The sequence below is a fragment of the Anneissia japonica genome, unplaced genomic scaffold (assembly GCF_011630105.1).
Source record: "Anneissia japonica isolate Jap-2015-1 unplaced genomic scaffold, ASM1163010v1 scaffold288008_len1385354_cov213, whole genome shotgun sequence".
Classification (NCBI taxonomy): Eukaryota; Metazoa; Echinodermata; class Crinoidea; order Comatulida; family Comatulidae; genus Anneissia; species Anneissia japonica.
In genome coordinates this window covers 601,749-613,167 of record NW_022720123.1, presented here as the reverse complement: position 1 = coordinate 613,167, position 11,419 = coordinate 601,749, and the positions used below count along the sequence as shown (strand labels likewise).

The window sequence follows — 11,419 nt, the reverse complement described above, 5'->3', positions numbered from 1 at the left end:
AGATCAAGTACTCGAAGGAATTATACCAGGAACTACGACCAAGGGTCTGGGTCGACCGTACATCGCAAAAGGATTGATGGTAGGCCCTATTAACATTATTTTAGACGGAGATTGTGAGCTGTTTAAATCAGGGGCAGATCCAGAGAAAAATCTGTGTAAGAGACATGTGACATGCGCAGCCCCGAGTAGGGGTAGGTAGGGTGATGTTGATGTTTAAAGTTTTTGTTTAGAAATGTTTGACTGTAGACACTGGTACTTGGAAGTCAAAATTAGCTTGTGTTCAGGTACTGCGCTCCCCTCTTTCTCCCCCCCCCCCCTTTTTTTTTTTTAAATCTTTCTTCTCTCTTTTTTCTCTATTTGTTCTTCTCCTGCTTTGAATCCTCCCCTGGTTATAGTCCTACAGTAGTACGATGACGAGAAGTTTGTCGTAATATACCTCCCTGCCTGAAGTACGATAGAAATCGATTGAATATTATAGTGCAAGTTATTAATAGCTGTTGTCGTATAAGTATAAACTTAAATTGACCTATTCGCGCCCATCAATTACTAACATTGCCTACTCTATTTCAGTGTTCTTTTGTGCGTGCTTGAGATCTCCAGGACAACTGATTGATGTATATATTGCGTGTACTACTTGACTTATATCCTTCTTTATCCAGGAGATAAACAGTGTATCTGGTATTCGATTGAAACAGAATCCTTTTGAGACGAAAACAACTTTCTGTCAATCATCTCCCGCCAATTGAAGCATTTTAACGTGTTTGCAAATTTGTTCAAAAATGTAATTTTTATTTATTGACATCTTTAACGAGGGGTAAAACTTTGGATCAATGCGTGAAAGCAAAATTCTTCCTTCGGAACTCTCAATTAGACCAGATATAGGCTAATTTGAGCAGATACAATTAAAGCAAAATAATACCTAGATCTGATTTATCGAATTCGTCGAGTTATCTCTTCTAAGTCATATTAGTAGACATAAAACTTAACAAATATTTGAAAATAGAAGTAGGCCTAGGCCTATTAATAGAATACTTTAGTAGAGATCAGCCTATTATAGAAACATTTAATGGCAGTACTAACCAGTTTTAGGTGTTGATTCATTTACCATTTTTGTTATATTTTTACCTAATAGTAGGCTCAGTACAAATCCATCGGTAGACAATCGGTACTTCATGACATTTCGGCACTCGAATTGAAACATTGTTTACAGCCCTTTATTTATTTATTTATTTATTTATTTGAACATACACCTTTGAATCGGTGGCACTCAATATCAATTGGTGCGTTCGTACAAACAAAAACAAAAAAAAGGGGAAAATTTAACAAACAAAATAAATAACAATCGAATGTAAATAATATTACAAAATTAAAGAAAGGTAGAAAAATAACATATGAAATTAGATGACATCACATTTCACAGTACAATATGAATTTAAAATGAATTACAGTATATATAATCGTTCTCTCATACAACAAAAAGATAATACCAAGGTAGACCTACTAAACTTAAGGAATACAGACTACAACGTAGAGTCCACTTGTGGTTAAAAAAAAAAAAATTAACATTACACAATTTGATAAGCAACGATACATTTACAGTAAACTATTGCTGTGAATTTTTTAGTTGTGAGCGTTTCTCCCAAGCATTCATGATGTATTTTTAACAGAAATTATCAAAAATAGAGGTAGATTCATCACAAATAAAAACTGAATCTCCTCCTAATACATATTGAAGTTTAATATCGTCATTTGTTGTTGAAAAAAGTGTCCATGTATCATAATCGTTACAAAGTAGAAGGCCATTTTCAAGATTTGTTAAATGTTGTTTTCTAACGATATTATAAGCGGGACAATTTAGTAAAAAATGCTTGACATCTTCAATTTATTCAAACTTTTCGATATGACAACTCTTTGCTAACTTGGCGGAATCACTATTCGTGAATATATATATATATGTTTTTTTTTCATGAAAAATTTCTCTATAAAAACAGTTTATATTTTGATTAAAAACAACTAAATTGTAAGGGGTCTGTTAATTCAGTCGCGACCCATCGTTTGAAATTTGGTCATTGGTTTTAATACCAAGGTATTGTTTGATTCAACGTCTGGTCCAGACACAGAGGCCTTCCTGGGGCGGATGCATGGTTTGGCGGTAGGGGTGCGTGAGAGTCTACACGACCTCAGAGCCACCATGGCTGGGGCTGAGGTAATTCAGAGAATATGGACCACTAGGTGCCCGAAAATTACACTCTCATACCTAAAAAAATCAACAGGTACTATGTTCATATCAACAATACAATAAAAAATGTTTCTTAATACAATTTATGGGGTGCGATCGCACCGTTAAACCCCCTCCCCCACCTGCATCCGCCCCAGAATTCTTGACATGATGCGCTATTATCATTATCAATATTATTACCCATTTTGGCTGTGTCAGACACCGAATAACAGTTAATAGGCCTACTGCTATTGTCACTAAAATGCGAGAACCTATCAAATAAATATAATATGATTAACATAAACTTCAAGCTCGGGGTACCGTACTAATCATTCTATTGTACATAAACGTCCGGCGACCCAACAAAATATTGGCGACCCTAAACCTGAATTCAACATCGGATTCGAACCAAAGTTCGGACCTTGTTTCCGAAGCTCCGGCGTGCCTATTCTTAACACACTGATTCGATTTTCTGATTGCTTCGGGATGCTTTCCGCTCCTAAAATTCGGATTTGGTGTAAATGTACATATACACTAGTTTGAATACCAGGGGTTTACAGTTAGCTCAATCGTTAACACGCCAACCCATTTTGATTTATTGTTCAGGACCAGGCGAAGTTCAAAGCGATAAACCAAGTTCCCAAGTCGCGTCTCCCTACGGAAACATCCTATTGGTTCGAGCTGCTGCAACACGAGAGATGTAGGAGGCAAGATACAATCACAATCAAACCCGGATGTTGTATTCTATAGCAGCAAGACTATATAACTGTGGAAAATTACAAAGGGAAATTATCGTGAGCACATTCCTGTACATACCGTAGGTTACCTAACGCGGGCGGAGGTCGTTGATGATGTGATTAATGTTATGCTGGTTGGTGATGCGATCAAATGGTACCACCGTACTCTTAATGCATAGGGCTTATAAATCTAGGCCTATAGGCTACTTCAGGTAAGTTTGCTTGAATTTCACCTACTGAGATATACCTGAAAACCATGTTGTTCAGCCTGAATGGTGACCGAATAGGCCTACTCATGTATTTAAGCATAAGTATAGGATGGTGCATACACGATTTATCCTAAAATGTGTCCCGCCGAATCAAGAATTCATTTGATTTTATTGAATTTGATTTGGTACGTCTACATTTAATTTGTACCATGTCGCGTGAATGGCTATGTAAGCTTTCTGATTCAGGAATTCAGTTAGTTAAATTTAACACTGATACCAGCTTTTCATAGTGCCGTACCATTAGGCATTCTCATTTTAATCATAGTAATAATAATATCTTTATCATTCGTGTAAGTCTATCCTTTTCTGAATGATTTTGTCCTCAGGTAATAGGCCTAAAGTAAATGATTCCTTGCCAGTGATTGCAATTTCTGAGTTTTATTTCAGACAATAAAAGAATCTTGAATCTTGATTATCGGTAGTGACTGGAAGAATATAAGACGTGGCCGGTAACTTTGTATTGTATTGGAATTAATTGACCAGGAATAAAGTGCAATACATTGAAACATCAAAGAAAGTGCGATAACATTAACAGTTCCTAAATCGAATGTATCAGTTAGTTTAGAGATTACAGTGACTATATCAATTTGCATAGTAAACAATAATGTAAACAAAACACTTGTACTAACCAGTGGAGGCAGTGTAACTATGACAGTACAATAGTGTCGATACTACAATAACAAACAACAGTTTACGAGAGTAATAAAGGTAGTAGTACTATTGTTAAGAAACTTACGGTACGTTTAAGGCGATGCTTTTGAAATATAGAAACACTTATGCCTATGTTTTAGATCCCGCGTAGGATGGAATCAGGATCCGAGTACTGTATGCACTTTATGGAAGGTCATACAATTTTTATTTAGATTCGGACAAGATACTGACGGCACCACCGTTTTAATATATCTTTTTTTTTGTTTTGCTGTTTGAAGATACAATATTTCCCCTCCATTGACATAGGACTGTTTACCGAATTGTACTCGCGAATTTCTCATTTATTTCTTTTACGTCTATATATTTTTGATACGTATATTTCAGAAAAACAAATGTCGCAATCGGGAGCATGTGGCTAAATAACATTATAATAGTTAATCCGCTATTGGGTAACGTTTACATTTGTTATGAACTAACGAAAATGTCGGTTAATATATTATGCTTTTGTTTTTATATGACGTTGTATCCTTGATCTCATTTCAGAAGTTGAACTTTGAAGATCCGGGTTAAGGACAAGATAAATTAGTAGCTATGGAAACAGGATTGGATTTGCTCCGTTCACAAAGGATGAAAGAACGCCACCTTCTGCTTGGTACTCAGCAATCGGGAGAATTCGTGTATAGTAGACCTATTTTTTTGCTTTGGAATTAGAAAAATTGTACATGGAATTAGAAAAATTGTACATGCTATTTTAGATACATACAGCCTGCAATACAATTACATCATGAAAAGTAGTTGGTCTCTTGTACTGTATACAATGGACGGGTGCAATATATCAGCCCGTTGCCTGCTAGCCCTATGCAGCACAAACCATATCCTAAACCACCAGCTTAAATGTAACCATTCCCTCCTTTGGAACCGACATTGAAGACCAATAGAGGGTTCCACAGACGCTGTAATACAGGTACCTCGGCCATGGACCTTTAACTTCACTCGTAATGAGAACGCACTTAGGGGACGACAATGACATCCGCTCGCGTAATGCGCTTAATAATTTGTGACAAATTTTGTTGTAGAAAAACCTATTTTATTCCTCCATGGTAGAATCAACCGCATAATATAAAAAAAAACTATTTGGCTGAACACATTGCCGCAACCGAGTTGGCTAATTACCGGTACATTGCAATAAGTTAAAAAGCAAACAACAAAAAACAAGGTGACAGTAGTTATCTCTGGTTGGCTTAAGTGAATCCATGCCTACTGGGTTATGTAATATAACGTCTCGAGATTGGTAAAATCTTTGTTTTCTATCGGCCCTTCTGTCCTATTCAACGTTTGCGTTGTGCATTCGATCAATATGATGCATAATCACCACTTTAAACAACGTCACGAATAATAGACTGGTATTGAAAACACGGATTAGTTTGGCCATGGAGCCTTTTAATGGTTTAAGAAAAACGACTCGAAACCTGCTGCAGTAGTAGCTCAGATGGGCTCGTGCCCACAAGCTTCACCACATTGTTATCCCTTACAGGAAATTAGGAAGAGTATCTTACTCGGGAAAATAACAATCCGGTACGTTATACAAAGCTTTAACTTGTTTTATATTACTTTTTAAAATGTGTGCATGACGAGTGTCATGATTCCGTAAAGACTGTTATCGGAACTACAGGCGTTTTCTTTAGTTCCGTTTCATACTGACAGCAAAAACTGCAAACCACAAGGACGCTAACATTGGAAGCGGTTAAACTAAATTTATAATTCCAAATTTTAGACAGGTCGATTAGTCTGTCCTAAATTGAGAGTTTTATTTTGTTTTTGTTTTTGTTTTTTGTTTTTGTTTTTTTGTTTTTTTGTTTTTTATTGTTGATAACAATTTTTGCGTTGTATTTACTTAAGGCCTAGTTAATATGTAATTTTCATGGACATAACAAAATAACATTAATTTGTAGCTTATGAAAATACCAAAAGGGATAGGTCTGCGTTGCTGTGCCATATTCAAGAAAAAGAGAAGTTTCTATAAAATTAGATTTGCCTGAAAAATTAGTCAAAAACACCCGCCACTAAAAATTAATGAAACGTTTAAGGTGCTTGTGTTTATTTCCAATCTCTTTTTAAAAGCTGATACTGATAATCCTTTAATAATATGAATTCACAACAATTTAGTGGCGGTTTTTAATTGGTGTCTGGAACATTAATAATTATCAATAACATCTTACTTAACATGTTTACATGATATAATCATGGATAATTGAAATAAAAATAGATTTAATCAAATACAGTTTATCAGCAAGCAAACCATTATTAACACTGAAGTATTTTATGATACCAAAAAGCTATTTTTAGCATGAACATGAAGAACAATCGTATTTAATTCCATGTGACGTCATATTTATATTCGGGGTCAGAATAGCGTTTATTCATGCATCCGTGTATTCAATCAAGACAGCATTGAAGCACATTATGGTTACCTTGGGTTGGTTAGCCGAAACTATTACCTGCATTGATTGATCGAACTTCTACTGTCCTAATACTAGGCCAAAATTAGATTACAAGAATAGTAATAATCATGGAATACATTAGTAGACATTTAGGTATTGTTGAATGTGTCCACTCTTATTGGTTTAAAAATCAATGTATTGACATAGTGTAGTCGTAATACCCATACTTTACCTGGTATATTTTTGTACTATATCGAAATGTTGTACTTTGTTGAAATAAGAAATTGACCTATAGTATCACTACCAAATAAAATACCTGTATTAATGTATAACTAATTATATAATAATAACTTTTTAACACTTTAAAATCTAATCAAAACACAATATAATACCTGGTGTATACATTATGAAGATTACAATAAAGTTTTCTGAGCAGCTTTATTAGTAAAGAGAGCTTCATCGCTTATCGCCTCAGTTGAAGAATTAAAAAAATATATATAGGCCTACAGTATTTGAAAAGTAATTAGAAACTAAGAACTTAAATTCATTCGTTAGAGCAAAGGAACGCCTGAAAAAAACGCGCAAGGTAATTGAATAATTAAGTAAATTATTATATTCCTCTTATAAATTTAGCCTAGAGGAACGGACCAGCGTGACCACTCACAATTTTTGTAATACCCAATGAATGGGTCGAAATTACCCAAGATTCTGCAAAAATTGCCAAGCATTACCCAAGCTTCCTGAAAATGCATTTTAAAATTTGAAAAATATGTTTTTCGCATGTATAGTTTCCCTTTTAGTTCAATTTATGAACCATTTTTATTGTAATTGTTTGTGTTAATTATTAAAATTAATATTCATGAGGTGATAATACGGATAGAAAAATACGCCCTCAATCGCCCAGTGTTATCAGTGTAGACCAGTGATCAAGTTTTATTATGCAATGCATTAACTAGGTAAGATCAATGGCAATGCAAATCACAAATAAACAATTCTGAACCCATTTTTATAGCAATTAACAGTCAATTAAGAATGTTATGTGCACTTCGTTGAGTTTTACTTACTTGAATGAACTGAAATATACTTTGTTACTTCTTAATTTTTCCTCTTGATAAAAACATTTAATTTTCTTAGTAAAAATAAGTACCCAAGGATTTGAACGGAATACCCAAGAACCCAAGACCAAGTCAAAATACCCAAGATCTTGGGTAAATACCCAAGCAGTGGTCACGCTGGACAGTGGGACTACGCTACGAACTAATTGGCTATAGTCAGCTCCTGTACGCGCTTTTATATGATAATAAATCACTCCATGTCGATTTATGTTCGGTTTATGTTCCCTATAAAATTGTAACGTGCACGCGTATTAAGTCATTAATGACAATGACAAAGGCTTATTTCATTCAAAATTGATGGTATCCATTAGCATGATGTCACTAAATTTTATATATTATTAAAATTTGAATTTTTACTCCACAGAAATATACATGTTTCTACAAGTCCACTTCCCCGTGTTTCCCGTATTACACGGGAACAGACGGTTATGATGCAAGTTGCGCGTAGTTTTAATGTCAAAGATGGACAACTAAGCAGCGTCCTGGCGTGCGGCAACCCAGCAGAAGAGCGCCGTCTGGCAGCTCAACTCCAGAAAATTGAACACGAAAAAAAGAGAAGAGAATCTACGCTAGCGTGGAATCAAAGGAATTTCTTCATTAAGCAGGTAAATTTTGGCGTAACTCTTATCATTAGTGACACGTTATTTGCCATGATAAATTGTACTATTGTTTATTGTACGTGGAATATCTAACCACTTACCCTACTCAATCCATAAGTAGTCCCTAAAATCTTTAGCCTCTGTTTTTCTTTATTTTCGGTTTCTAGCAAAGGTGAGATTAATACAAGCTCCAGTACGTCGTTTGTAACATATTGATTCTATATAGTATAAATATCATTTATAATATTTCATTTGTGACTTGTCTCAAAAACTTATTTTCAGGTGTTTGATCAAGATAACGAGCTACGATTTGTAAAAGCTTACGAGCGGCCATCATACCTCTCATTGAGTGCTGTTGAAGACGAATTTGAAGAAACAATTTCTCTTAAACCTAAATCAAGATCACTGGATTTAGGAAAAAGCTTGCCGCATGGAGCAAAGTTCAGAAAAAATTTCCTCAGACGGTCAAAGACAGAGGGCTCACTTCTGATCCATCGGAAAGACACAGAAGAACCAGAGAATCAATTTGATATCTTGCGAAGTGATACAAACATAGGGGAAGAAAAATCAAATCAGAATGGTGAAAACAAGTCAATCACCGACTTGCCGAAACTTCCTATAGAGTGTGAAAACGTTGAGAATTCGACAGCAGTGGACATTAATGCGAAAAATAAGCCGGATATTTCCAAAGCAAAGGTTAAGTTTCCATTATTGAAGGTTCGAGCTTTGGGTATTTTTGCAGCTTCTTTCAGACGTAATGAAAGCGATTCACTGGCATTTAAAGGCAACATCCACTTACCTTCACCAACAGCAGGAGTCTACCATACGCATCACAGTAGTGCAGATAGTTCCTCGAATTCAGGCCAATCAGTTAAACATGGTACAGATAATGTCAAAGAAAAAGGTTTTGATAAAGAAAATGAAAAACGGTTGTCAAATAATTTAAAAAAGAAAGCCCACTCAATGGACCCATACGAGGGCGATAAAGCAAATAAATCTTTGGTAAACGGAAGGTTCAGTCAAAGAAAGGAAGAAACGAGGCCTATACACTGTAGTAATGGTGAAGAACTCGATAGAAAAGATAAATCTAATGACTTAGTCTCTAACGGCAACAGATACTCAAAGACCACCGAATATAAATTAAAATATATAGGTTTAAGCACCCTGAACATGGATAGAAATGAAGGTATACATAAAGGTTCAAAAGATAAGTCACGTGATATGCTGAGCAGACGTAGGCAGCAAGAAAAAGCAGTAGCTTTGTATGACCAAGAGAACGATGGAAAAAGTATAATATTACAGCAAGAAAAAGTTCTTCGAAAACTTGTGAGCACTTTACCAACTCACTTACTCCTAAAGACTCACAAGCGAGAAAAAGAGGCAGGCGGAATATCGACAGATGACGTAAGGAGAAGAATGATAGACAAGGCGCGGGCGGGAATGTCACGAAGCGTTCTAAAGGATCCGCGATTTAAAGACTTGGAAGATTTTTTGAATGCTGGAAAAAATGCAACGTACAATCCAAATCCCTTTTCGGGTGAAATTTTAACCGATGATGATGATTGAAAAATTTCTTTGATGCCTAACGGGATAAATCAATGATAATGTTTAATACCAATATAGCCTCGTGAAACAGTTCATACTTCAATCAGTGTTTTTTGTTTATTAATTTAAAAAAAAAACCCCTTTAAAATAGGATTGTTATTGTTGCTACTGTATTATCATTAGCGTTGTCCTTAGCATTAGGCCTATATCATTATCACTGTCATTGCCATACATCATTATCATTGTATATCGTTATTCATTTAGTATCGATGAGAAAAACAACACCAGAATACCGAATAATAATTATATAACTATCTATAGAAAGAGACAGAAAAATATTGGCAATTCAACCAGCATTCCAGTAGTTTGCTATAATATCATTTAGTGCGTCAATCGGGATATTTTTCAGTATAGATAGCATTCAGTATTCAGTGTTTCGTACTCTACCGACTCCTTGAGACCAATAACACTCGTATTTGGTGCAGCAGCTTCATTGCAATCGACTGTTGTTAAAGTTGCACAAACCCATTTGTAGAGAAACATGGAGTATGCGGCCGTTGTAAACTTGTATATTCGTGGTATATGCGCTGTTTGTTGATCTAACTATTGAATAACACCTTCTGATTTAATCAAAGAGATAGAACAAGAGAGCCAACTACGCTCATTTGAGAGCGTAAAAACGATACGCCATACGCAGCTAGTGTAGGACGCCAACTAACGCTTGTGTGCACTTTTTATTACCCAGTAGGCGTATTCGACTGGTCCTTTTCCGAGGAGTGATTTACTACTCAGAGTGTGCTCGCGGTGCTCGTTAAAAAAAACAGCGAGGAGTTCGAGCCGCTCTTGTGAGGTATTCGTGCTGCTCGTGCGACCAGTCGAATACGACATGTGCATTTTAAGTAGAAAGAGCTGCTCAAAACAGACCAGTAGAATACGCCTATTACTCCACCGCGCACGGTCGGTTTGTCTGTTTATCTGTTCTCCACAAGAGAGAGTACTTTTGTTTTCTTCATAGAGCTATTATTCTTCGCTATGGTTTTCTTCCAAAGATCTTATACACACTAGATGTGTAACAAATAGAAGCGTCGATTTGGCACAGAAAAGTAATCAGTTTGAGAGAGGGCGTCCTATTCATTGCCATGGATCTGAGATAGGGTATTCACGTTACGCCAAAGTTAGTTACCAAGTACGTTATTTTGTTCCTTATATTGTAAAGAAAGGGCGCATTGTAAATCGGACGCTTCTAATTGTTACGCGTTTTCAATTTTGCAAGAGGGCGCCGTTCATGCGTTATTACCATAGATCTATTATTATACCTCTATGGTTATTACAGAATTTGCACGCGTAAATCGTGGAGAACGCTATCTTGTGTTTATAAGATCTTTGTTTTCTACTTACTGAGTTCATAGCGGGCGTACTTCTATCGCGCTGCGCACTGGTAATAAAAAGTGCACACAACCGTTACGGGTGTCCTACGCAGGCGTGACGTTTTTACAAACAAGAGTACGCTCTCTTGTTCTATCTATACACTTCGATTTAATTAGCAAATTTTACAGACACTCTGGAAAGGTTCATCTGAGTCCAATCGATTAGGTCTAACAACGGCTATGGCATGGTGGGGGGAATTGAGTGATGTGGTCCACTGTAGCAAAAGTTAGTAGAGGTAGTAGAGTTTGGCTGAGGAAAGAAACGGTGACATTCGTCGTGACCGTTTCTTCAGGAAATTACCCCAATTTCCTCCAAATTTCTTATTGTTTACTGTTATATCGGTTTTTTAAATTAGTGTAAATGTCATAATGATCTCAATAGTGAATAAGTTTACTTTAAGATCATCCACTTACTTG

General features: G+C 35.9%; 1 protein-coding gene across 5 annotated transcripts; it reads left to right on the top strand.

Annotated features, from left to right (window-relative positions):
* On the top strand, positions 1-10,637 carry LOC117111183. 5 transcript variants are annotated; one of them, XM_033254059.1, is made up of 5 exons: positions 1-191; positions 2,825-3,167; positions 4,419-4,552; positions 7,796-8,036; positions 8,313-10,637. In XM_033254059.1, exons 3-5 carry the CDS (start codon positions 4,467-4,469, stop codon positions 9,594-9,596), a joined length of 1,611 nt encoding a protein of 536 aa, XP_033109950.1. In that variant the 5' UTR covers positions 1-191; positions 2,825-3,167; positions 4,419-4,466; the 3' UTR covers positions 9,597-10,637. The 5 variants fall into 5 exon arrangements, with proteins under 5 accessions (XP_033109950.1, XP_033109954.1, XP_033109952.1 ...); XM_033254061.1 differs by having other exon boundaries at positions 105-195; XM_033254063.1 differs by lacking the exon at positions 2,825-3,167 and having other exon boundaries at positions 1-79.
* The last annotated feature ends 782 nt before the right edge of the window (positions 10,638-11,419 follow it).

Bases quoted from the DNA above. Each gene is read 5' to 3' on its own strand.
- LOC117111183 (XM_033254063.1), top strand. From the start codon at position 4,467: ATGGAAACAGGATTGGATTTGCTCCGTTCACAAAGGATGAAAGAACGC. The intron at 4,553-7,795 runs GTATAGTAGACC...TTTACTCCACAG, and splicing joins CAGCAATCGGGAGAATTCGT to AAATATACATGTTTCTACAA. The intron at 8,037-8,312 runs GTAAATTTTGGC...ACTTATTTTCAG, and splicing joins GGAATTTCTTCATTAAGCAG to GTGTTTGATCAAGATAACGA.